The following is a 27,218-nucleotide window of genomic DNA, read 5'->3' as shown; positions in this document are numbered from 1 at the left end:
ATCGTGCGGCTATCAATTGTTAAATCGCGTGGTCCTGGTGCGACCGGCCCAAAGTTGGGCCGGTGCGCTGGCGCCTATAAGCGGCCTTATCTTAATGCTTGATGCATAGCTAGGTTACCCTTTTGTCGCTGATCTGGCTTTATTATGGACCTGATGTGTGCACCTTTTTTGTGCTGTGATCTTCACGTAATGTGCACATGGTTTTGTGAAGAACAGGAAGTTAGCTAGGCAAACATTCCAATGGATGGGGTAACTTATGCAACCACATCTGCAGCCGTGTGCTCTTTTCCTGAAGTATAGATATGCATTCGGGTACGATCGTGCCTGATCTTCATTATTGAGACCTGAGAGTCCTGAAGATCAGGTCGTTGCATGGTCCAAGACTAACATTTCATTTCAAAGTTGACCACCTGAAACATTGTTTATTCTGATTTCAGCATTGGCATCTACAAACATTTTTGCTGCGATTTCCCCCTTTTAAGCTAGTTTGTCGTTGTTTGGGTCGACATAGGATACGAAGTTCCACGTGCTGATCCAAACTGGAATCGAACAGCTGAGCTCACTGTTTCACAAGGATAACATCTCCTGATTCCAGAGCTTTAATGGAAAACAGTGGTCAATATATCTTAGAGTGCAACAATCTTTGATGTTTTCAAAACCATCAATTCTTTCAGACACTCCTATTTATTTGTTTAATTCCATGATCATTTTGTGTATCACGTGATGACATAGCTGAGTAAACACTGTTTAGCAAAATTGTCCACGCGTGATATTATCTATTGGACCATTTGGAATTAGCGCAACGCCCGGGTGTTCCGGCACAAGTGCGCGCCGCCGCCTATCCTTCTTAACATCGTCATGGACGAGGCAAAGCTTTGGGTTACTGCGGGTGCTAAAAGACTAGGGTCTATTATCTTGCGTGAGTAATCGTCATACCGTGCATGTGGGTGTTACTTTTAAAACTCTAATCTCTATTCCTCTCTTATTTAATAGATGAGGCAAATCTTTTGCCTCCCTTTCAAAAAAAAAATTTAGTCCACACTTGAGCAACCTATTTTAGTCAAGTTTGCTACTTTTAATTTGGGGTATATTTAGTATAATGTACACTAAAAAACGACCATCTGGTGATCCATATCATTTTGGTGCAAGTGGTGACGTTGAAGTCATAGAAGACGAAATGCGAGACGATGAAGTATTAATGATTTCCGTACATTATGAAATTCTTTTTCCGTTGCAAAGTTGATATGACCATGTACTCCCTCCTTCTTAAAATAAGTGTCTCAACTTTATACTAACTTTAGTACAACTAAGATTAAGACGCTTATTTTGGAGTGAATTGCAAAAATCCACCACATTAGCGCATAGGTTTGCAAAAAACACTCTTTTACGAATTTATGCCAGAAACCACTAATTTTCGGCCTAATCTTTTGCAAAAAACACTAATCAGTCTATTTAGACATTTTAACTACTCCCTCCATTTTTATATACAAGGCCACTATGGAATATACGTTTTACATTAATACAAGGCCACCAACACTAATCGAGGAAAGAATTAATGATATTTCCTCGTACTAGTAATCTGTTTAATACTTGCATGTATGCAGTCATAATGACACTAGCTACTTCCTCCACTCAGTTTCCTTGCATGCATGTTGCGTATTAACGATCCCGGTAAACATAAAGAAAAGTTGGCTTGTCAAGTATACATTAAATTTTACCTTGGTATAATTTGAGTTTGTGGCCTTGTATATAAAAATGGAGGGAGTACCATTTGCTGACGTGGCGTAACATTCATTAGACAAAGAATTTTTTGCCAAAAACTCCTCCCTCTCTGGAAAAATCGCCCTAAGAAACTCCCGAGATTCAGGGCGTGCTCGTCCTCGCTGTCGTGGTCCACGGGATCCAGGGCGGCGGATGGACCTCACCGGCGTCGAGGTCGAGCACCTCCTCTTCTCATGTCGACCACGCAGGGGGGAGCGCTAGGACGTGCGACGGTGGCCTTGAGGACGAGCAGGCAAGACGGCTGAGGTAGTCGGACCACCGGGGCGAGTCCGATGTGGATCTCGTCGGGGAGGAGCCACCGTCGGGCTGGGCGACGAGAACTGCGTCTATCCGTGGCGCGCCACGACCTTTCGACGGCCAGCTGTGACGGCTGCATGAGCAAGTCACTGTGGCCAGCCACGGCAAGCAGATCCTCGCCGCCAGCGCTGCAAGATGGACGGGGTCGACTTCGGGGAGGCGATGGTGAGAGAGAGGAGGGACGGGCACGAGTAGCGGCGGCACGAAGCACCGGGGAAAGCAGCAGCGCAGCACGGCCCCTCGTCGCCGGCGACCCCAAGCCAGCAGCTCACCCGCGCGTATGACCCAGCTGCTGCATCCTCCTCTAGTGGCCGTCCTACCACCGCCCGATGAGGACACGGCATCACCGGCCGACGGCCACACGCCGCCCCCTTCCCCCTCCGGGCACAGTGGCCATGGCTGGCGAGACCCCATGAGCGTCGCCATCGTTTGCTGCAGTTCTGCGCACGGCGCCGAGCTGGGTCAACGCCCCATGACCTAATTGCATTTTTGTTTTCAGATTGAAGGGTGTCTCTGCAAAAATACCAAGAACTGGCAGTTATGCCACATCATCAAATACAGGCCCCACATGTCATAATCACGGTTAAAATGTCCAAATAGACTGATCAGTGTTTTTTGCAAAAAAAATAGACAAAAAATCAGTGGTTTCTGGCTCAAATTCGTAAAAGAGTGTTTCGTGCAAACCTATGCGCTAATGTGGTGGTTTTATGCAATTCACTCTCCTTATTTTGGGACGGAGGGAGTATATCTTTATGTTCTCTTATATAGTTCATTTTGAAAATGCCATTTCTGAAGCTGGAATGTATCCGGAAAGGGTTTTTTGTTGAATTTAGTTGCAACTGTCCTATAAGGAACATGGTTTTAAAAAACTGTGCTTAATTTATATTCAGAGAGACGTGGTTGGCACGTGCATGGTTACTGATAAAAAAACAGAGAAAATACAGGAATTACTGTTGCCAGGATATGTTCCTCTTTCCATGTAAAAATCATTTACTGCTCTTAGTTCGTGCATTTATGACATACTCCCTCCGTTCCAAAAGAGCAGTTCTACGAAGCCGACGATCTTTAGACCGATGCATGCACGACACTAGCTAGTCATCGATAGATTAAATTCCTCCATAACTAAGTAACGTGCGATCCGCCACATGTCGTCCAGAGAACGTCGTGTTGAAGCTATCCCGGTTCCAAAATACTTACTACATCCGTGTTAGTTCAGTTAAACTTATTACATCCGTGCAAATACTGTATCGTGGTTTTAGTTCAGTTAAACTAAAACGAGGATGAAGGGAGTAATAAATACTGTATTTGCAGACAAGATAAGCACGACCATCCTACATAAATTCCTTGTGAGCGCACGCCAACATCTGATCATGTTCAGGAGCCATTAGCCGGGCGATCACTAGCCAAAATTTCTAACAAGACCATGATGATTTATGAGGACCTGCTGTATGTTCTTCTTGGTCCTTGCCCTTGTGGTTCTATCCTCAGGTACGTTTCCTCCTCCGAACAAATTCTTTTCCATGTAGGAGTAATTGTTCTTGTACCTCCTCCATATGATAAAATCGTGGTAAACTTAACCACGTAGCAAATGTATGGTGATCTTCTGATCAATTTTCTCTTTGTTATTATTTGCTCCAGAATCGACCCACAGACGTGGGCAGACATATGGTGATCTTCTGATCGATTTTCATTTCGTTATTATTTGCTCCAGGATCAACCCACAAGCGTGGGCATGAAGGTGGCGGCAGAGGACTGCGAGGATCTCCAATACAAAGGAGGATGTAACCTCGAAGCGTGCATATGGCGTTGCAACAAACTATGGGGACTTTATACTAAATCAGCGACAATTAATATGGATTAGTTGAGTGGACAATGTCACGTGTAAATGCACGGTCTGTCCTTCCTGTCGAAAGAACTGAATCAACCACATGCTGGGAATGGTTTCCAAGTAAAAGTACAGGAATGATGTCACTGATGTGCTACTGGTCGTGAGACCGCAAACCAAAGTAGAACATCTTCAGACCATGTACAATCAATTTCAAACTAGCAAGCACTGAAAACTATTAACCTTCAAGAGATGAACCTTACAGGGTAGCAGAATGTTAGATGTGTTTGTTTAAAGAAAAAAAAATGTAGATCTAAGCCAATCTTTTTTTACAAACTGTAAGTTCAATTTACAAGTTTCTCCAAGATCATGTAAGTTCAATGTAGATAAACATGTCCAGGATCATGTAAGCTCAATGTAGATAAACATCTCGAAGATCATGTAAGTTCAATGTAGATAAACATGTCCAGGATCATGTAAGCTCAATGTAGATAAACATCTCGAAGATCATGTAAGTTCAATTTACAAACTGTGGCAAGCACTGAAAACCATGAACCTTCAAGGGTAGAATGTTGGATACATTTGTTTCAAGATTTGTTTTTGTAGATAACTAAGCCAATCTTTTTTTGTAACTGGGTGAAGCTAGAAGAGAAGACGGAGTCAGCTATTTGCTTACTACATGTAGCATCATCTTCCATTAATGGATAAAGACTATTCTTATGAAATATTTGACCAAATCTACGTCGTGGCTATTGATTTCCATGCTAGTGTCGCTGTCTTTTGTGCAGCCGGCTGCATGATTTCCATGCTAGTGGCTATTGACATGCAAATTTTCTGAATGGTGCTCTGCACAACCCCCTGCTGCATGATTTAACTAGTACCAGCACTGCATGCATTCTTCAAGCAGCAGCAAAACAAGAAGTGTAGAAAATGCGTGCCTTCACCATTCATCTGGCCGTGCTGCAGCTGGTCCTGCTGCTCTCCTTGGTCTCGCCCGCCACCTCATGCGCCGAGCAGGAGAAGCATGCACTTCTCCAGTTCCTCGCTGGGATATTGGGAGATGGCGCCCTCACCGCGTCGTGGCGCCATGAGACAGACTGCTGCGAGTGGGAAGGCATCACTTGCAATGGAGATGGGGCCGTCACTGAGGTCTCCCTGGCATCTAGAGGACTTGAAGGGCGCATCTCGCCGTCCCTTGCCGACATCACCAGTCTGCTGCATGTCAACCTCTCGCGCAACTCCTTCTCTGGTGTCCTTCCGCCAGAGCTCATGCACTCCTCTGGAAGCATCATTGTCCTCGATGTCAGCTTCAACCGTCTCAACGGGCTGCTGCCCGAGCTGCCATATTTGTTTACCACCGAGCGGCCTCTGCAGGTACTCAACATCTCAAGCAACCAGTTCAGCTCAAAATTTCCATCAGCCACATGGAAGGTGATGAAAAATCTGATCGTGCTCAACGCTAGCAATAACAGCTTCACTGGGCACATACCGTCTTCTCTTTGCATTGGCTCGCCATCTTTGGCTTTGCTTGACCTCTACCACAACCAATTGAATGGCGACATTCCGAACACACTGGGTAATTGCTCCAAGCTCAAAGTGCTCAAGGCTGGCAACAACCACCTAAGCTGGATTCTCCCTGTTGAAATCTTCCATGCAACCCCGCAAAAAAAAACCTCGCTGGAGTACCTCTCCTTTCCCAACAATGGTTTGCAAGGAGAACTTGACGGAGCACACATGGTCAAACGCAGTAATCTAGCAATTCTTGACCTAGGAGGGAACCAGATCAGTGGCAACATCCCACAGTCAATAGGTCACCTCAAGAGGCTGGAGGAGATACATTTGGGTAGCAATAACATGTCTGGGGAGCTGCCATCATCTCTGGGCAACTGTACAAATCTGAAAACCATTGATCTGAAGATCAATAAGTTCAGTGGAGATCTAGGAAAGGTAAACTTCTCCGCCCTGCAGAATCTAAGAAGTTTAGATCTCATGAGGAATAGTCTTAGTGGCATAATTCCAGAAAGCATTTATTCATGCAGCAATTTGGCTGTACTGCGGCTGTCGGCCAACCATTTCCATGGTGAGATCTCACCGAGAATAGGCAATCTGAAGCACCTGTCCTTCCTATCACTTGTTAGAAACTCCTTCACAAACATTACAAAAGTTTTGCATGTTCTTAAGAGCTGTAGGAACATCAGCACCCTGCTTATCGGCAAAAACTTCATGAATGAGGCCATGCCATAAGATGAAGCCATTGTTGGCTTCCAGAACCTTCAATATCTCTCCATGCACCACTGCTCGTTGACTGGAACGATACCTAATTGGTTGTCAAAGCTCAGAAACCTGAAGATACTAAGCTTATTCAGCAATCAACTCACCGGACCAATGCCAAGCTGGATCAACTCCCTAGACCAACTATTTTGTTTGAATGTATCTAACAACAGTTTTACTGGGGAAATCCCAATCACCTTGATGCAGATGCCATTGTTAAAATCAGATAAGGTTGGCATGTATTTGGAATCGGAACCAAGCCTCCTTGATCTAGGTCTACTTATTTATGGAGTGAATCCATCACGACGTCAATACCGCATAGGCAGTGCTTGGCCCAAAGTGCTGAATCTTGGTAATAATTTCACAGGTGTAATACCACAAGAGATCGGTCATCTGAAAGCACTCCTTTACCTGAACTTGGGTTTCAACAACTTCCATGGAGAGATCCCACGATCTGCAACCTCACAAACCTGCAGGGGCTCGACTTGTCTAATAACCATCTCACGGGTGCAGTCCCTGTGGCATTGGAGAATCTTCACTTCCTATCACGATTCAACATTTCTAACAACGACCTAGAAGGACCTATTCCAGCAACAGGCCAGCTGAGCATGTTTCAGGCTTCTAGTTTTGACGGGAAGCCAAAGCTGTCTGTCTCTGTGCTTACTAATCATTGCAGTTCAGTTAAAGCCGCCACCGTCTCCATCATCTCTGCAAAAGAATACAACATGAAGGTCATCTTTTCGGTTGCCTTTGGTCTTTTCTTTGGGATAGGGGTGCTATATGACCAGTTAGTATTATTCAGATATTTTGGCTAAGCACACTTCAACTGTAATATGGTCTAGTATGATGTATGTAATGGATAAGGTAAACATGCCTTAGTTATTCACATCTTTGTATCCACCTGCAAGTGGGTTACTTACTTATATGTTCGTCGAGTCTCTTCTAAATTTGCATATTGTTGCTTGTTGAGTAATACAGGCACATGATGTTTGTTTCTCTAGCTAGCAGACTTGTTAAGCGCTGTACCAAATCAGTTATGTGCTCAAAATGCAGGATTTTTTTAGAACCAAGAAAACAAATGCAGGATTCTATCAGAGTACAAAGAGGGGGGCCTAGCTACCACCTAGATGGCTGCTGATAAGAAATGGCCCTCTTGAAAATAACCACTGACAAAGTAAGCAAGATTAATAACTCTAACTTTTGCCTTAACAAAAAAGTAAAGACGTGTATATACCCTCATGATTCTACCTCACCACCTCCCCCCCCCCACAAAAAAAACTCAAAAAACAATTACTTAATCCTTAACTGTTTGCAATACTGGCCAAAACACCCGACTTCAAAGCTGGTTTGATGATGGTTTCACCCGCGTGGGACGCTGACCAGGTTTTGTTGTTTGACTTATACTGCCACCTCATCTCGGTGTAATCAATTTATTTCTTCCCGTGCCATCTCTCCCTCGTTACACATGTGTACACAGACTGCCGTGCCACACGGAGAGCCGAACAACATGATTTGGATGCAGTGTCCGGGCTTATATAGCCAGCGGGGTACAAGCTTAGAGATAGCAAAGACAGTCTAAATCATAATGCCGTCCATAACTAATTGATATAAGTGAGCACGCCACTCGCTACAATGGGTTCAAGGCGCCATCCATGACTGAAGCAAGGGTGGTGAAGAGTAAAGTTAAACCGAGAGTTGTCCCCGCCGCCCCGACAGTGAAGAACACTACCTCTGATGCAAGTTCAGATAAGTCTGTTCCAGCCCCGACGCCCATACCGGTCATTCAAAAGGTTGGTGTGGAGTAGTGTGGTGTTCCCGCAGATGATCTTACTGTCTCCAAGCTGCTGATGCCGCGCAAGGAAAGTTTCCCTCCCTCTTCGTCCACTTAAATATTTAGCACTATGGCAGGTAAGCAACAATGGAACATTTTGGTTTGGAATGTACGAGGAATAAATTCAGATGCTAAGACCTTGGCCCTTAGAAATGCGATCTCACTCAGTGGGTGTGATGTTATTTGCTTGCAAGAAACTAAGCGTGCAAATTTCAATCTAAACTTTATTAAGACCTTTTGTCCTCGAAACTTTGATAAATTTGAGTTTGTGGCCTCTGGAGGGGCGTCTGGGGGTATCTTAACTATTTGGAATAGCTCTGTTATTGATGGATCTTTAATCTGTGCTGAAATCTTTACTCTGGGCATTAAGTTCACATCCAAACTCTGTGGCAATTCTTGGTCACTGTTCAACATCTATGGCCCCTGTCAGGGCGATGAGAGAGTGGAATTTACTGAATGGTTATACAATTTGGATATCCAACCAACTGACAATTTCCTCCTCGTGGGAGATTTCAATTTTATACGCTCGCTTCAAAATAGAAATAAGCCGGGTGGGGATGTAAATGATATCCTTCTGTTCAACGACATCATAAGAAGCCAATCCCTAACTGAAATACCTCTTAAGGGTCGCGCTTACAATTGGAGCAATATGCAAAACGATCCACTACTCGAACAGTTAGATTGGGTTTTCTCATCGAGCAACTGGACTCTAATGTTCCCAAACACAATGGTGACTGCTCTAGGCAAACCAGTCTCAGACCATTGCCCCTGCGTTGTCAACATTGAGACCACAATCCCAAAAGGTAGAATTTTTTGGTTCGAGAACTACTGGACAAAGCACCCTGGTTTTCTTGAGGTGGTGGAAAGCTCCTGGAACAAAAATTGCTTCGCCCCCAACAGCGCAACACTCATTTGCAAAAAATTCAAGAACCTGCGTTATGATCTCAAAAAGTGGAGCAAAACATTTCCCGCCTCGCAATCCTGATTCAAAATAGCAGCAAGGCACTTAGGGCATCTACAATGGCAGGCGCCTATCTAGGCGCTTACAGATGGAAAGAAAACCGAAACAAAAATAATGAGCACCTAACAACCAGCGCTAGAGTCATCTCTTCCATCGCTGGGCGCTAACAACCAGCGCTAATTTTGGATCAGAAACAACACTTCCTGCCTTATCTCGTGGGGGATAAAACGCTAAGCGCTCGCTGCACAATTTGGCATCGATGCCAGCCCGACACTGAGAATAGACAAAGCAACCGTCGATCGGGTAGGAAATTTTTCCTAGCGCCCTCCCCTAGCGCCCCGCATTGGAGATGCCCTTACTGAGCTTGATGGTCTGGAAGACCAACGCCCATTAATGATACCTGAGGATAACTTTCGTGCGATACTAAAGGCCCATCTGCTAAAACTACTACAGTACCAGAATACTTATTGAAGGAAACGGTGCACCATTTGATGGATAAAATTTGGTGAGGAAAACACCAAACTGTTCCAAGCACTAGCAACAGAACGATATAGAAGGAACTCCATAGCCTCACTGAAGCTGCCTGATGGGACTGAGGTGAGTGACCACAACGCCAAAGAGCGATTTCAACTCTTTCAAACAGCGATTTCACCTCATGGGAGATTTCAACTCTTTCAAACCTTCAAACAGCGATTGGGAGAATCGTCCCCTCCGACCATGAAATTTGAACTGTCATCCATTATAAAAAAGGTTGATGGGCTGGAAGAGCTCTCCACCCCTTTCTCGCACAAAGAAATTGATGAAGTGGTCAAACAAATGCCGGCGGATAGAGCACCAGGCCCAGATGGGTTCAATGGACAATTTCTCAAAACTTGCTGGAACATCATCAAGACAGATTTCTATAAACTTTGTGATGATTTTTATCATTGGACTCTAGACCTAAAAAGCACAAATACAGGATTTATAACACTTATCCCGAAGATTGGCTCGCCTGAGACAGCAAATGACTATAGACCCATCACGCTTCTAAACTGCTGCCTGAAGATTATCACTAAAGTTCTTGCTAATAGACTTCAGAGGCTAATTTTGTCCATCATACACAAAAACCAATACGGCTTTCTCAAAGGGCGCACTATACAGGATTGTCTCGCATGGGCATTTGAATACATATATCAATGCAAAGGATCAGGGAAAGAGATCATACTTCTAAAACTAGACTTCGCGAAGGCATTCGATACAATCGAGCACTCTTCCATGCTCGAGATCATGAAGGCCATGGGATTTAATGACCGTTGGCTAAGCTGGATAAAATGCATATTTGACTCAGGAGTTTCTTCAGTTCTTCTTAATGGCGTGCCAGGAAGACAATTCAAATGCAAATGTGGGGTCCGTCAAGGGGACCCCCTCTCACCGCTTATCTTTGTATTAGCGGCGGATCTGCTCCAAGCTGCGATCAACAATGCGCACCGGTCTGGCCTGATTGATCTACCCTTCCCAGCCACTGGGAGAGCCGACTACCCGGTGATACAATACGCCGACGATACTATCCTGGTAATGGCTGCGTGTCCCCAGCAAGCTCTAGTCATGAAACAATTGCTCCTGGACTATGCTGATTCTATTTGGGCTGAAAATAAATTTTCACAAGTCTGTCCTGGTACCCATTAACACTGAAACAGTGAGAACGAATGAATTGGTGCAGATTTTTCAGTGCGCAATCGGAACGATGCCATTCACCTATCTAGGCTTGCCAATGGGAACGACCAAGCCCACCATCACGGACATGATGCCGATTGTCGATCGAGTGGAACGGAAATTATCATCATCCCTTAATCTACTATCATACGGCAGCAACTTGCAGCTCCTTAACTCCGTGCTCACTTCCATCGCCATATATCCCATATGCACAATCAGGTTTCCTCCTAATTAGTTGAACACTTGGATAAAATTAGAAGAAGATGCTTATGGAGGAAGAGAACAGAACATGGCGACACCTCAAACTCGCTAGCTGCATGGGACCTTGTCTGTCGCCCAAAAAAACACGGCGGGCTCGGAATCATTGACATTAAAGTGCAGAACACTGGACTGATGCTTAAACATCTATACAATTTTTATTACAAAAAAGATGTGCCATGGGTGGAACTTGTTTGGTCCACGTACTACACCAATAAAATCCCCCATGCTTCTGATGTGTGCGGATCATTTTGGTGGAAGGAAATTTTGCAACTGACTGACATCTATAGAGGGATCACCAAGGTCCGGGTTGGAGACGGCAGCTCGGTACTATTCTGGAAAGACCAATGGTTGGATAATATCCTGGCAGAACAATACCCTCGGGCTTTCTCCTATGCAAAACATGAAGATATCTCGGTAGCGGATTTTCTGAAAATTGATGAACTGCAAAGAGGTTTCATGTGCCCCTATCGGCTCAAGCTCTACAAGAGGTGCGACACATGCAGACGGGAACATCATTGACATCGCCGATCCCCACTGTCCCGGACCGATGGGAATGCGTGGGGAGAAAAATTCACATCTGCAAGATTTTACCGATTCTACTTCAAGGACGTAGTGGCCGATGAATCCTTCTCCTGGGAGTAAATTGCAAAAAACCACCACATTTGGGGACGCTAAAACAGAAAACCACCAGCTTTCGTTTTTTTTTAAAACCACCACGTTTGTGCTGACAGTTTTCAAAAAACACTGATCGCACGGTTTGGCGCGTCTGAGTGAAAAACTGACCGGTTGGCCCCAATGTCAGGCGCCACGTGGACAGGGGGAGACGGCACCCGTCACGCCCGCCATTAGACGGCGCACATGACCTAACGAGCCGGTCCGGCCCAGCCATTTCCCCCAGATCGCATCTAGTCGTCCTACCTCACTTCCCGCATGGCGACCAGCGGTGGCGGCGGCGGCGTTGACGACAGAGGCGCGTCCGGTGATGGTGGGGACGACGGCGACCTCTCCATCGCCGATGCTGGTGGCCGCCCCGTCCTTCGTCGCTCTCCGACGACGCTCCCTGGTATGTTTGGCGCCTCTCGATCCGCCGACGTCGGCGGAGATGAGCGCGGCAAGGATGGCAACATCTTCAAGTCCGACGACATTGAGGCACGTGCGGCTGCCAAACTGGCCCAGGTCTGGAAGGCCAATCCAGGGCGGAGCCACCACTTCACATCCAGACTTGGCGGCGTGGAGTGAGTATTTCCAAAAATTTCTTTTTGATTATGCTAGTGTAGTTGTACAAATTGAGTGATTTTGCTAGTGTAGTTGAACACTTTGAGTGATTTTGCTAGTGTAGCTATAGTCTTTCCTTTGTATGAATCTGAATTTAGGAATTAGGGTTTCAATACTCCTCAATTTCAACAGTTGAACAGAATAATTGTGATGAATTGATGTAGTGTTAAGTGAATATCAGCTTAATTGTGGATAACTGAATTTAGTGTTAACTTAGCTGAGTTGTGTTAACTGAATTTACTGAATTTTAACTGTTAACTGAATTGTGGATAACTAAATTTAGTGTTAACTGAATTTACTGAATTGGTGAATGATTTTTACTGTTAACTGATTATGAGCTTAATTGTGTTTAACTGAATTTATTGTTAACTGAATTTACTGTTAACTGAGCTAAACTAACTGAACTGAATGTAATCTTCTGTTCACTTTGTTGTTTGTCTGAATGTACTCTACTGTTAACTGAATTTAGTGTTAACTGAATTTACTGTTAACTGAATGTAATGTTAACTGAATCTAATGATTTGCAGTTTGGATGATGATGAACCATGGGATATGAGGTTTCATTTCCAAGGCTGTGACAATCTGGAAAGGACCTTATGTGAATCAAATATCACATATATCAACATGTTAGCTATTGTTGGGATAGAGGGCTATGATCAAAAGGATTCAATGTACTATGTGAAGCAAGAGGGTGTAGGAATGGCAGGCATGCAGCTAATCAAATCTGAGGAAGATGTGGAAGAAATGTTGATATTGTATGAGGAGAAGAGGTGTGTTACTATCACAGTAATGAAAGGAAGAGAGTCAGAGATGGCAAAGTTGCAGATCAACATTGAAGATGGATGTGAAAAGCAGATTCCAATTTCTGAGATTGGTTCTCCAAAGGTGTGGAATATAGATGATGCAGGTGTGCTCTACCAAAGTCAGACCAGTGAACATGAAGCAGATATATGTGCTCCAGTTGTTAGTGCCCACACAGAGGACTCCTATGGACAATATCTCTTCACTCAGGAGAGTTGCAATGTTAAAAAGGGGAGGGACATAGCTGGTGTGAAAGAGTTAGATGATTTTCTTAATGAGTTTGCAGATGACAGTCCAGTAGTACAAGGAGAAGAAAGAATGGAAGAGGATGAGTTGATGGAGACAGAGGACATTGATGTGGATAGCTCTGACGAGGAGGAAGAGGAGCAAGATGATGCAGATTTGCACCAGAAATTAAAAGATCTCAAGAGGAAGAGAGTTTATGAAGGTGATTCAGAGCCAGAAGATCTGTTTTGTGAGGCTGAGGAGGAGGATGAAGTAGAGGGGTTTGTTGATGCACCACCAGTTGAGAAATTACCTGTTAGAAGAGGTCCAACAAGTAGATCACACTGCAGTTCCCAGGCCAAACTAGAGGCAGAGTACATTCCCTTATCTGATGAAGACATAGATGATGAACTTCAAAATGATTCTGATGAAGAAGTAGTGTTGTATTGTTCCTCATCTGGGAGAAAGTCCAGGGCAAAAAAGAAGAAGGCCAGGATATGGTACGATGAAAAAAGGCTTATGCCACATGAACAAATTTGCTGGCACATGTGTTTTGTTGATGTTTACCAGTTCAGAAGAGCATTGGTTAACTTGCATGTGACACAGTGAAAGAACTTCCATTACCACAGGAACAACAAAGATAGGATCATTGTTGATTGTGTGGAGAAAGGGTGCCCCTTTCACATGGTTGCATCTGTAGTTGGGCAAGAAAAAACATTCTGTATTAGGAAGCTGCAATTAGAGCATACATGTGCTCCAAGTGGTGAGAACTGCAAGGTTCCTGCTAGGTTTGTGGCCAAAGCAGTTGAAGAATGCTTTAGGACAGATCCTAAAGCAGGAATTCAGACACTCATAGACAAGACAAAGGAGAAGTATGGTGTGGAGGTTGGTAAGATGATGGCATACAGGGCAAGGCAGCAAGCTCTCAGTGTTGTTCAGGGTGATCAGGAAGCACAGTACACTAGGATTAGAGACTATCTTCAAGCTGTTTTGGACACAAACCCTGGTAGCAGATGCATTGTAACAACTAGAGTTGTTAGAGAGCATCCCAGCAAAAATCCCAGATTTCATAGACTCTTCATTTGTCTTGCAGCCCAAAGGGAGGGTTTTCTTAAAGGATGTAGACCATTCATAGGTATGTTTGTCTCTATAGAAATTTGACACTCACATATACATTGTTGCATCTCTTATGAAGTACTTGTTTCAGGTCTAGATGGGTGTTTTGTGAAACTAAACACAGGGCAACAAATCTTAGCTGCAACTGGCAGAGATGGAAACAATAATATATACCCTCTGGCCTTTGGAGTTGTAGAGAAGGAGGATACTCCAACTTGGTGTTGGTTTTTAACACAATTGAAGATAGTTCTTGGTGGAGAATCAGGACAGTTTGGAAACTACACAATAATTTCAGACAGGCAGAAGGTATGTAATGTTGAAAACTGTTTATTTAGTTTCCTTACTGCTTAGTAGTGTATTGCACAACATAGATGTAGCAATCTAAATTAGGTGTATCATACATGTAACCAGGGTCTGCTAAATGCCATTGACCAAGTATTTCCCAATTGTCCTCAAAGATATTGTTTAAGGCATATATATGCAAATTTCCAAAGTGCTGGATTTAGAGGAGAAGAACTTAAGCAATATATGGATGCAGCAGCTTATTCATACACAAAGTATGGGTTTGATGAGGCAATGGAAGAAATAAGAAAGGAAAGTGAGGATGCTTGGGTCTGGCTTAAGAAAATACCTGTAGAAACATGGGCTAGATATGCTATGGATACCACTTGTAAAACTGACTTAGTAGTCAACAACATAAGTGAGGTGTTCAATAGGATGATCTTGGATATTAGAGGCAACCCCATTAAAACTATGGTTGAAGGGGTGTAAGGGCATATTTATCCCTAAGATATTTTGGTGATTGATGACAATGCTTTTGCGGACTAATTGTGTGCATTGAGTTTTTCAGAGATTCATCCTTTGGCACGAGACAATTCCCTCCCCTCGGAGTTTGAAGCGAAGACGGTGTAGTACTTTCGAATTAGTTTGGTGGACTAGTTTCGTAGGGATCACCGTACCATCAAGAGGAGGTCCGCTTTGGAAAGGCTAGGGTGGAATCATCACGTACACTTCCTTTGCACACCCTCCGAGCCTTTCCGCTTCGTTGATGAGCTCGTTCCCCTCTCTTAGTGTGCCCTCTCTGGTCCCAGTGGTAGTACCGCGGGCCGGAGCGGTAGTACCGCTTGGGTGCTACAAGCGGCAGTACCGCTCCACAGCGGTAGTACCGCTGTAGCCCCCAGTCGTAGTACCGCTGCGGCTTCGTGCTAGTACCGCCTCGATTCGAGGGGTCTTTTTCCGTGTCGGGTTTTACGGTACTTGCCGCGGCAGTGAGGGGGGAGTACCGCTTGTGTGCGGTAGTACCGCCCCGACCACCGCGGTAGTACCGCTCTGGGCCCAGCGGCAGTACCGCGAGAGGGAACGGTAGTACCGCTGGCCAAGCGGTAGTACCGCTCTCTGCGGGGCTGAAGTGGGGGATAACGGTTGGATTGCTTCCCCCACTATAAAAGGGGGTCTTCTTCCCCAAAGTTGACTCATCTCTTCCCCCAAAAGCTCCATTGTTGCTCCAAGCTCCATTTTCGCCCGATCTCTCTCCCTAGCCAATCAAACTTGTTGATTTGCTCGGGATTGGTTGAGAAGGCCCCGATCTACACTTCCACCAAGAGAAATTTGATTCCCCCATCTTATCCCTAGCGGATCTTGTTACTCTTGGGTGATTGAGCACCCTAGACGGTTGAGGTCACCGCGGAGCCATAGTCCATTGTGGTGAAGCTTTGTGGTGTCGTTGGGAGCCTCCAATTAAGTTGTGGAGATTGCCCCAGCCTTGTTTGTAAAGGTCCGGTCGCCGCCTTCAAGGGCACCAATAGTGGAATCACGGCATCTCGCATTGTGTGAGGGCATGAGGAGAATACGGTGGCCCTAGTGGCTTCTTGGGGAGCATTGTGCCTCCACACCGCTCCAACGGAGACGTACTTCCCCTCAAAAGGAAGGAACTTCGGTAACACATCCTCGTCTTCACCGGCTCCACTCTTGGTTCTCTCGTCCCTTTTACTTTCGCAAGTTTACTCGTGTTATATCTCTTATTTGCTTGCGTGCTTGTTGTCATTGCATCATATAGGTTGCTCACTTAGTTGCATATCTAGACAACCTATTTTGATGCAAAGTTTAATTTGGTAAAGAAAAGCAAAAAATTGTTAGTTGCCTATTCACCCCCCCTCTAGTCAACTATATCGATCCTTTCAAGGGGCTAGGTCCAAATTAATGGTGAAGTTCAATGAAAAAAGAACTGGAGGGGAATCAGCCAGATGGACAATTACCCCAACATATATGGAGATGCTAGAGGAGTCAAAGGAATGGGCTAGGAATTGCAAAGCTATGATGGCAGGGCCTGATCTATATCAAGTGAATAGTGGTGAGAAATCCTATGCTGTGAGCTTGAAGAAATGGACATGTGGTTGCAGAAAATGGGACATGAGAGGTGTACAATGTAACCATGCTGTATGTGCAATCTATAAATCAAAACAACAACCAGAAGATTTTGTCCATGAGTTCTTCAAGAAGCCTATGTACCTAGAAGCTTACAAGCCAATGATATACCCAGTTCCTGGACCTGGCCTATGGACAAGAACAGACAGTAGAGACATAGATCCTCCTATGTTCCATAAGAAGAAGGGTAGAAACCAGGCTCAAAGAAGGAAGGGCCAATTTGAAGTGCCAAAACCCAAGGATACTTCAAGAGTTGGAACCATCACATGCAGCAACTGTGGGAAGCAAGGGCATAGATATACAAACTGTGGTGATCAATTGAAGCCATCCCTTGCTGCTAGGAAGAACAAGCACACGGTATTATAATGCAAATCCTTGACATGTTTTATTTGCAATGTTTAGTTTTGTACTATAAAGTAATGCAAATCCTTTACATGTTTTCTGAAGCTACTGCAGTCTTTTCTGAATAAGTAATGCAAATCATATGTAGGAAACAAGAACTGCCCCTCCATCAACAACATCATCATCTGGTGCAAGAGCTACTGCAGCAGCTTCTGGTACGAGAAAAGCACAGCATCATCATCTGGTGCAAGAGCTACTGCAGCAGCTTCTGGTACGAGAAAAGCACAGCATCATCATCTGGTGCAAGAGCTATTGCAGCAGCTTCTGGTACGAGAAAAGCACAGCATCATCATCTGGTGCAAGAGCTACTGCAGCAGCTTCTGGTACCAGAAAAGTAGCAGCATCTGGTGCTTTTGGTGGAAGAAGTGCTGCTGCTCCTGGTCCTTCTGCAGTTTCTGAAGCTTCTGGTGCATCTGGTGCAAGAACTGCTGCTGCTCCTGCAAATGTTTCTGGTGGAAGAACTGTTGCTTCCTCATCTGCTCCAAGAAGAGGTTCTTCCTCATCTGCTCCAAGAAGAGGTGCTGCTTCTTCTTTTGCTCCTCCAAGGCCTGCTGCTGCTAGTGCATCAGGTTCTACAAGGGTCAGGAAGAAGCCAAGCAAATTCAGAGACTATTTCTATGCTAGTGGCAATTAGTCAGCCAATTAGTTCAGAGACTACTTTTGTATTTTGGGCAAAACTACTGTGATGTTGGCAAAACTTGCTGTGATGTTGGCAAAACTTGCTGTATTTTGTACTTGCTGTGGTAGCAAGATAACTTGCTGTGATGTTGGCAAGCTATGGTAAACTTGATATGATGAACTTGCTATGATAACTTGATGTGATGTTGGCAGTTAATGTTAGTCTCTACATGGGTTATGATAACTTGCTGTTTGTCAACTTCTAGACTATGGTTAGCCCATAAAGTTCTTGGTTCCTTTTGTCGACGGTTGTCAAGAGGCTAGGTTAGCCCATAAAGTTGTTGGTTCCTTTTGTCGACGGTTGTCGATAGGCTAGGTTAGCCCATAAAGTTGTTGGTTCCTTTTGTCGACGGTTGTCGATAGGCTAGGTTAGCCCATAAAGTTGTTGGTTCCTTTTGTCGACGGTTGTCGATAGGCTAGGTTAGCCCATAAAGTTGTTGGTTCCTTTTGTCGACGGTTGTCGATGCTAACTTTATGGGCTAACCTAGCCTCTCGACAACCATTGACGAAAGGAACCTACCTCTCTAGGCTAACCCTAGCCTCTCGATAACCGTCGATGAAAGGAACCTACCTCTCTAGCCTGACCGTGGCCTCTCGACAACCGTTGACGAAAGGAACCTACCTCTCTAGCCTGACCATAGCCTCTCGACAACCGTCGACGAAAGGAACCTACCTCTCTAGCCTGACCGTGGCCTCTCGACAACCGTCGACGAAAGGAACCTATTTTAAACTTTTGCTCCTCTATCAATATGACAAACCTAGAACACAGTTCTTATGATCACCATAATTCCATATGATCACATCCAACAAACATCTTAGTGTTCAAATATGACATAATAATCCATTTCATCTAAACATGACATGACTAAGGTTCAGAAACAGCACAGTTCAACCTTGTTGGCCTCATACATTATGTCTAACGGCGGGCGTGACGGGCGCCGTCTCCCCCTGTCCACGTGGCGCCTGACATTGGGGCCAACCGGTCAGTTTTTCACTCAGACGCGCCAAACCGTGCGATCAGTGTTTTTTGAAAACTGTCAGCGCAAACGTGGTGGTTTTTTGAAAAAAAAAACGAAAGCTGGTGGTTTTCTGTTTTAGCGTCCCCAAATGTGGTGGTTTTTTGCAATTTACTCTTCTCCTGGATATGGAAATCTAACTGCGTTATGAAGCTGAAGGTCTTCGCATGGCTGCTCTTAGCAGATAGGGTTAACACCAAAAACATGCTCAAACGGCGACACTACAATGTGAATGATGGGACTGAATGTGTACTCTGCAATCTGAAGATAGAGGAGACGGTGGAGCATTTGTTCTTCACATGTCCCTTCAGTACCAAGTGTTGGGACAAAATTGGGATGAGCTGGACGTTATATGGAAACAGGTTACAAATAATCAAAAGAGGCAAGAGAGACTGGCTGCGACCAATGTTCGTGGAGGTTTTTGTAGTGTCAGCATGGAATATCTGGAAGGAGAGAAATAATCTGATATTCAAAAGAATCCCTCCTTCCATCAAAACATGGGCCGAGCGTTTCAAGGTGGACTTTGCCCTCCTGGCCCATAGATCCAAACCCAGCCTAGAGGGGTTCATACAAGCTCTGTGTGAGTCTGTAGTGTCCTAGACACGTTTTGCTTTCTGGTTAGAAACGGCCCCTCGTATAGGCCCTAGATTTTTTTCTTTTTTTCTTTTTGCTTGTGTATTCCCCACTGAGGACCTGTCGCTCCCCACTTAGCCTCATGGCTTACCAGTGGGATCCGGGGTGAGCTTGTAGATCAAAACAAATGTACCTGTAAAAGCTCTTATATATATAAAAAAATAGAAAAATGTGGCAGTAGGAGCCTCTCCTACTGTCTTTGCACAGTCAAAAAAAACATTGTGGGAAAAAACAGGGAACGGAGGAAGGCATTCTCTAATTTAGTGTCGCTATCTTTTTGCAGCCGGTCAATCATGGCCCCATTTTCTAATTTCTGTCACAGGTCAGAGAGAGAACATGACGGTTTCTTATTAACTGATGATTGACTTGGACGTGTCTAGCCTTATATCTAGCCAGCTCCCCATTGTGGTAGATACATCTGCGTCAAGAAAAATATGTATAGATAACAAACCCAATCTTTTTTATAACTCCTTTTTACTAGTTCAATGAAGCTAAAAGAGAAGATCACGGGGTCAGCTTAATTACTTACTATATGTGGTGTAATCTTCCATTAATGAATAAAGACTATTCTCATGAAAGATTTGACAAATTCAACTGGGTCGTGGATATTGATTTCCATGCTAGTGTCGCTGTCTTTTGTGCAGCCGGCTGCATCCATGACTTGCAGAATTTTCTGAACGGTGTTCTGCACACCCTAGCATAATAAAGCTGCACCTAGATGATAAATAGTACTAGCCCCACATGCATTCTTCAAGCAACAGAAAAACAAGAAGGGGGAGGAAAAAACACCAACCAATGCGTTCCTTCACCATTCCTCCGGCCGTGCTGCAGCTGTTCCTGCTACTCTCCTTGGTCTCTCCCGCCACCTCATGCACCGAGCAGGAGAAGCATGCACTTCTCCAGTTCCTCGCTGGGACGTCGGGAGATGGCACCCTCGCCGCGTCGTGGCGCCACGAGACAGACTGCTGCGAGTGGGAAGGCATCATTTGCAATGGAGATGGGGCCGTCACTGAGATTTCCCTGGCATCTAAAGGACTTTAAGGGCGCATCTCGCCATCTCTCGCTGACCTCACAGGCTTGCTGCATGTCAACCTTTCGCACAACTCCTTCTCTAGTGGCCTTCCGCTGGAGCTCATGTCCTCCAGCAGCATCATCTCCATTGACGTCAGCTTCAACCGGCTAAATGGAACGCTACAAGAGCTGCCGTCTTCGATCACCACAGACCGGCCTCTGCAGGTACTCAACGTCTCAAGCAACCAGTTCAGCTTAGAACTTCCATCAGCCACATGGAAGATGATGAAGAATCTAATCGCGTTCAACGCCAGCAATAACGGCTTCACTGGGCACATACCGTCTTCTCTTTGCCTTGGCTCTCCATCTTTGGCTTTGCTTGACCTCTGTCACAACCAATTGAGTGGCGACATTCCGAACACACTAGGTAATTGCTCCAAGCTCAAAGTGCTCAAGGCCGGTAACAACAACCTCAGTGGGACTCTCCCTATTGAAATCTTGCACACTGCCTCGCTGGAGTACCTCTCCTTTCCCAACAATGGTTTGCAAGGAGAACTTGATGGAGCACAAATGGTCAAACTCAGTAATCTAGCTACTCTTGACCTTGGAGGGAATCACATCAGTGGCAACATCCCATAATCGATAGGTCAGCTCAGGAGGCTGGAGAAGCTTCATTTGGGTAACAACATGTCTGGCGAGCTGCCATCAACTCTGGGCAACTGCACAAATCTCAAAACCATCGATCTGAAGATCAACAACTTCAGTGGAGATCTAAGCAAGGTAAACTTCGCAACCCTGCAGAATCTAAGAAGTATAGATCTCATGATGAATCGTCTCGGTGGCATAGTGCCCGAAAGCATTTACTCATGCAGCATGTTGACTGCACTGCGGCTGTCGGGCAACCATTTCCATGGTGAGATCTCACCAAGAATAGGCAATCTGAAGCATCTGTCCTTCCTGTCACTTGGTAGTAACTCCTTTACAAATATCATGAAAGCTTTGCATGCCCTTAAGAGCTGCGGGAACATCAGCACCTTGCTTATTGGCAGAAACTTCATGAATGAGGCCATGCCACAAGATGAAACCATTGACGGTTTTCAGAATCTTCAGTTTCTAGTCATGCACCATTGTTCGTTGACTGGAAGGATACCTACTTGGTTATCGACGTTCACAAGTCTGAAGGTACTATTATTATCTAGTAATCAACTCACAGGACCAATACCAAGCTGGATCAACTCCCTAAACCACCTCTTCGGACTGGATGTATCAAACAACAGTCTTATTGGGAAAATTCCAATGATCCTGATGGAGATGCCAATGCTAACATCAGACAAGCCTGCCATATATTTCGACCCAAGCCTCCTTGACCTACCAATTTATGTGGACGACGCCAATGCTAAACTTCAGTACCGCATGGGCAGTGCTTGGCCCAAAGGGCTGAATCTCGGTAAGAATAAATTCACAGGTATGATCCCCCAAGAGATTGGTCATCTGGAAGCACTCACTTACCTAAACTTGAGTTTCAACAACTTTTATGGAGAGATCCCACAATCAATCTGCAAGCTCACGAACCTCCAGGGGCTAGATTTGTCTAATAACCATCTCACCGGTGCAGTCCCTGTGCCGTTGGAGAATCTTCACTTCCTTTCATGACTCAACATTTCTAACAACAACCTAGAAGGATCTATTCCAGCAAAAGGCCAGCTGAGCACGTTTCAGGCTTCTAGCTTTGACGGGAACCCAAAGCTGTGCGGCTCTGTGCTTACTACCCATTGCAGTTCAGTTGAAGCAGCTCCCGTCTCCATCATCTCTGCAAAAAAATGCAGCGAAAAGATCATCTTCGCGATTGCATTTGGTGTGTTCTTCGGGGTTGGAGTGCTATATGATCAGTTAGTATTATTCAGATATTTTGGCTAAGCCCACTTCAACTGTAATATGGTCTAGGATGATGTATGCAATGGATAGGGTAATTTGCATATTGTTATAGCTTGCTGAATAATACAGGTACATGATGTTTGCCTTTCTAGCTAGCAAACTTGTTAAGAGCTCTACGAAGATGGCTGTCGGTATAACAAATGGGCCTCTTCGCTGAAAAAGTTTTTATAGCTCTTAACTTTGCTTTTGCCTCTGAGCGAGAACACAAATAAAATAGAGGACTAGGCGAGTTACCTCTGAGTCGCAGATCGACGGATCCTATGAGCTACACCGGCCGCCAGCTTCCGCGGCTTGCTGTTCGATCCCGGCCGCCAAACTCGCCGGGTGACTGAGAGGGGCTGCGAAGATGCTCGCCGGCAGGCTGCGAAGATCTGCTAGCAAGTGGGGAGGGGCTGGGAGTATGTTCGATGGCTTTCAGCGGGACGCGCCACCGGAATCGAGGGAGAAGGTGGCACCGGCGGCGGCGCAGCAGCGCAATGGGAATATTTGCCTTTTTTTTGAGGTGATGGGAATATTTGCCAGTCGAGAAGGTTGGGTTTAGATTTTTCGGATTGCCCAAATCTGTCCGGAACCAGCCCAGCTTATAACTGGGCTCAGACGTCGCTTATAACTGGGCTTCGAAACCAGCCCAGTTGAGCTTTATTTTCAAGTTAAAAATTAGAGGAAATTCTCATTTTCACCCCATCTTTTAGCATTTCTTACAGTAATTATCTCATTTAGGAGTAACAGATCTTCAGCTGTTACTAATTTAGGGCCCCTTTGGTTTACATGATTTTTTAGGAACTCAAAAGGATAGTAATTTCATAGGAAAATGTTCTTTGAGGCCTTTGGTTTGTAGCAATATAATCTTATTCCTTATTCCTATAGAAGATAGGAGTCAATTCTTTGCATTCAAAGAAAAAACATTAACCTAGACATAATGAAAATAAAATCTTACTGCATGAACCAAATGTCATTTCTTGTTTCATACGATTTGAGATACATGTCATCACTTATGGTTTTTTTGTTCATTTGATATTCATATCCTATGAACCAAGGAAGGTCTCTGAACACTGGCTAGCCCGTGGATTCGCCTCCCCTCTGCTTGCGTTCCGGCGGCAGGCGGTTGGAGGAGAATTTCGGTGCCTCGACTCCGACTAGTAGTTTAGGTTAGGGTTTTTAGTCCTCGTAGGCGGTGTTCAGGCGGATGACAACGCCTCTTCTTTGAGTTGGTCTTCTGAGCTCCGATCCTCCTCGAGTTTGTCCGTCTAGATGGAACCAACATAGTGCCAATGTAGATTCTTGTCGTCTCCTTGGACGCTGAGGTTAGGGTTTCTCATCATCTGTATGCGATGGCGAGATCTGATGCCAAGCACGTTAGATCAATTCAGGGTTCAAGCGAAGTCGTCTAAGATGTATTTTAAGGGCTCAACGTCTTAGGGTGAGAACTTAGCTATGATAAGGGCGTCGTATTCTAGTGTCGTTGGTGGTAGGTAGTTTGTAAATGGATAGGAGAGAGAACTATGACTATGATTTTTATTTATTAGTTGTTGAAGAATATCAACAACAATAATGAAGAGATAAGGTGAAAGGGGCTTGCCTTGTTTCATATCCTGTTTGCAGGCAATCAAGGGTCGAGTACCGCATTTAGCATGGTCATCGTTTTGCCGGTAGAAAGGATGGTTTCTACCAAAAAATGGTTGGAAACCACGAAGTCTTAGAGTGGATATAAGTGCGGTCCAGGAAACTGATTCAAATGTTTTTTGAAAGTCAAGCTTAATGACCATGGGTTGCCCCTTCCTACCATGGCAAGACTTGATGAGGTAGGCAGCAAAGATAACGTGCTCGGTGCTCCACGATATTTCTACCATCAATAAAACCCGTTTGATCGCCGTGGACTAAAAATGGGGTGAAGGTTGGTAGTTTTTGTGTGGCAGAATGTGAGTACCTGGAGTGTTTCCCACGTACCCTCTTGAAAACTGGGAAAACCATATATACTAGTGCAATATCTAGCTTTACAAGTGCACATAATTCATGACAGATATTATGCATGATTAACATCTCGTTCTCGGGACAAGAAATAACCTCTCCTTCCGACGCATCGTCATGCCAAACACACCAGTCATATCCAGCTCCTCTTGCCGCATTCCGCCAGGGAGCTCCCAATCATAACAATAGACAAGGTTGGCGAGCATGATCTCCACAGACGCCATCCCAAAATTTATCCCAGGACATATCCTTCGCCCAGCTCCAAACGGCAGAAACTGAAAATCCCTCCCTTTGAAGTCGGGGGACACAACGTCCACAAACCTTTCCGGCATGAACTCGTCGGCAGCCTCCCACGATCCAGGGTCTCTACCAAGAGCCCAAGCGTTTACGATCACACGGGCTTCTACAGGGACTTTATAACCGTCGATGTCGCATTCGGCCATGGAGAGGTGCGGGAGGAGGAGCGGCGCTGGTGGGTGTAGCCGGAGCGTCTCCTTCACGACGGCCTTTAGGTAGGCCATGTTGCCCAAGTCGTCCTCGGTCACTATTTGTTGGCCCTTGGGTGTCTTTTCCCTCACCTCAGCTTGAAGTTTGGCCATGAGGTTCGGCTTTCGCATGAGCTCAGCCATGGCACACTCGAGTACTATGTATGATGTATCTGTGCCTGCCACAAACATATCCTGTGTATGGGTTCAATCTGAAGTGTCAAACACTTAAAATATGACCATATTTAATTACCATAATAAGCTACTTCCTACTTTTCATTATTGTAAAATATTTTGAATATTTTAATATAAACTACATACACGGATTAAAATAAGTGACATCCGATTCGAAGAAAGGTCAGAACATTTTGTAATAGTGAACGGAGGAGTAGCTGCGTATGTATGAGACGAGATTTACCATCAATATGGCCTTGATATGCTGTCTGGTGAGACTGTACTCCTCCTGAAGACTAAGGAGCACATCGACGAAGTCTGCCTCTTCATCTTCTTGCTGATCGTGCTGGTGGTGTTGCTCCTGTGGCGATGCTTTGCTGACATGGTCGTCGATGATCTTATCGAGCAGCTCGTCCCATTTCCTCTTCAACCGACTGGTCTTGGCAAACAGCAGTCGCGCGAGCACGCCCACCTTGGCCAGGCCCGGGAAGTAGTCCAGCAGGTTGAACCCGCCGAACGCGGCCACGTTCCCGTCGATCGCCTCCCTGAACAGCTCGTTCCGGCCTTCCTCCCGGAAGAACTTCCCGGACACGGCACGGCACGCTATGTCGTTGGTGAAGGCGCCGAGCAGCTTCGTCATGTCCACGAGGGCGCCGGCGGCCGCCGCGCCCTGGATCTTGGCCATCACCAGGCGCGCCTCCTCCTCGCGGCCGCGGCGGAGCGAGTGCACCTTCCTGGCGCTGAGCAGGTGCGTGGTGACCAGCCTCCTGGCCTGCCGCCAGAACTCGCCGTAGGGGGCGAAGGCGACGTCGGCGCCGCCGTCCAGGAGGGCGTCGGCGAACGCGTTCGGCGGCCGCGAGGCGAAGACGTGGTCGTGCGTGCGCAGGACCGCCTCGGCGGCGCGCGGGGAGGAGACGACGAGGGCGCGCGTCTGCCCGAGGCGGAGGAGCATGAGGCCGCCGTCGCCGTGCTTGGCGGCGAGGGCGGCGAGGGAGACGTGCGGGTCGGGGCCGACCAGGTGCAGGTGGCCGATGAGAGGGAGCTTGTTCGGAGGCGAAGGGAGGGGACGGCCCCCATGGTTGTCCGCTGCTGCTCGCTCGCCGGCCGATCGCCTGTTTGTTGCCCGGAGGAGGAGGAGCACAGGGATGAGCAAGAGATAGAGCAATAGTGCTTGGGGAGATAAGAGCAGTGGTAGCACTGTTTGAGCCGCCATGGCCTGCTAGTAGCACCCTCCCTTGGTGTCGTATTTGTAGCTGGTCGAGAAGAGTGATCTTCTGACCACAGCTGGATGCGTAGCGCATGGCTCGATTTGCTACGTGACAATGAAGTTTGGACCTTGGAATTTGGTGCGTTTCCTTCTCCATTTCTGTTCATCGTTTAGTGGTGGTGGACTTGAATTTCTCCATCGATGGACGTGCGCGGCCCAACCATGGTCACATATGTACATATCTTATCCACCTGCCAATGGCCAAAAATTGACTTATCCAAAATAAATTTTCATGGGAGTTACATATGGCTTATCTTCAACCTAAGACAATACTCCGCTGCAGCGGTTATTTACTAACTAGCAAAAAGGCCCGTGCGTTGCAACGGGAGAATTTTTTTTATAATCTCCAATGATCATGACCATATCTTGCTGCATCACAAAGATACACTATCACTCAATTTTCTTGAAATCATTAACATTTTTTAATCTCATGCACATATTTGAAATCGTGAATATTTTTCAAATTCGTGAACACACTTTTAAAATATTTCAAAAAAAATCTAAAATCAAGAACATATTTTGAATTCATGAACAATTTATATTATCTGCAATTTTTTTTAAATTGTTGGATTTTTTTAAAACATTTTTTTGAATCTGTCAACATTTCTACAATCGACGACCATTTTTTTAAAAAATTGGTGGAACAATTTCTGCAATTCACAAACCACTTTTTGATTTAACGAACATTTTCTATTTAACGAATATTTCTTGAAATGCATGATAATTTTTTGAATCAGCGAACATTTTATGAATGAATAGACTATTTTGTAACTCACGAATAGTTTTTGAATTTTCAGGATATTTTTACATGCATGAACAATTTTTTAATTTGCAAAAAAAATCAATTTCATTAACATTTTTTAATACACGAACTTCTCAAAACTTCAT

The 27,218-nt window shown here is 45.3% G+C and overlaps 2 protein-coding genes and 1 pseudogene across 3 annotated transcripts; 2 read left to right on the top strand and 1 right to left on the bottom strand.

Moving 5' to 3' along the window:
- The first annotated feature begins 4,834 nt into the window (after nucleotides 1–4,834).
- Nucleotides 4,835–7,415, top strand: LOC109753379 (uncharacterized). The gene is made up of 3 exons (XM_073500638.1): nucleotides 4,835–5,851; nucleotides 5,944–5,984; nucleotides 6,543–7,415. Exons 1-3 carry the CDS (start codon nucleotides 4,835–4,837, stop codon nucleotides 6,988–6,990), a joined length of 1,506 nt encoding a protein of 501 aa, XP_073356739.1. The 3' UTR covers nucleotides 6,991–7,415.
- A 12,676-nt stretch (nucleotides 7,416–20,091) lies between these two features.
- Nucleotides 20,092–22,562, top strand: LOC109753376 (tyrosine-sulfated glycopeptide receptor 1-like; annotated as a pseudogene).
- A 705-nt stretch (nucleotides 22,563–23,267) lies between these two features.
- On the bottom strand, nucleotides 23,268–26,374 carry LOC109753377 (indole-2-monooxygenase). Of its 2 annotated transcripts, XM_040392098.3 has the most exons (3): nucleotides 25,308–26,317; nucleotides 24,501–25,084; nucleotides 23,268–23,777 (listed from the first exon to the last, which is right to left on the bottom strand). In XM_040392098.3, the coding sequence occupies exons 1-3, from the start codon at nucleotides 26,274–26,276 to the stop codon at nucleotides 23,684–23,686; spliced, it is 1,647 nt and encodes a 548-aa protein (XP_040248032.1). In that variant the 5' UTR covers nucleotides 26,277–26,317; the 3' UTR covers nucleotides 23,268–23,683. The 2 variants fall into 2 exon arrangements, with proteins under 2 accessions (XP_040248032.1, XP_020167877.2); XM_020312288.4 differs by lacking the exon at nucleotides 23,268–23,777 and having other exon boundaries at nucleotides 24,411–25,084; nucleotides 25,308–26,374.
- Nucleotides 26,375–27,218: the final 844 nt, after the last annotated feature.

The sequence above is a fragment of the Aegilops tauschii genome, chromosome 6 (assembly GCF_002575655.3).
Source record: "Aegilops tauschii subsp. strangulata cultivar AL8/78 chromosome 6, Aet v6.0, whole genome shotgun sequence".
In the NCBI taxonomy this organism is placed as follows: Eukaryota; Viridiplantae; Streptophyta; class Magnoliopsida; order Poales; family Poaceae; genus Aegilops; species Aegilops tauschii.
Note: the sequence above shows the minus strand (reverse complement) of the source record. Positions and strands in the feature narration are given on the sequence as shown.

What these genes read in the sequence shown, in the direction of transcription:
- LOC109753379 (XM_073500638.1), top strand. Translation starts at nt 4,835, where the DNA reads ATGCGTGCCTTCACCATTCATCTGGCCGTGCTGCAGCTGGTCCTGCTG. An exon ending in TCAGTGGAGATCTAGGAAAG is followed by an intron (nt 5,852 to 5,943) that starts GTAAACTTCTCC and finishes TTATTCATGCAG; the next exon opens with CAATTTGGCTGTACTGCGGC. An exon ending in GTCGGCCAACCATTTCCATG is followed by an intron (nt 5,985 to 6,542) that starts GTGAGATCTCAC and finishes ATAATTTCACAG; the next exon opens with GTGTAATACCACAAGAGATC.
- LOC109753377 (XM_040392098.3), bottom strand. Translation starts at nt 26,276, where the DNA reads ATGGCGGCTCAAACAGTGCTACCACTGCTCTTATCTCCCCAAGCACTA. An exon ending in ATATCAAGGCCATATTGATG is followed by an intron (nt 25,085 to 25,307) that starts GTAAATCTCGTC and finishes ACCCATACACAG; the next exon opens with GATATGTTTGTGGCAGGCAC. An exon ending in ACGATGCGTCGGAAGGAGAG is followed by an intron (nt 23,778 to 24,500) that starts GTTATTTCTTGT and finishes GCTTGGCATCAG; the next exon opens with ATCTCGCCATCGCATACAGA.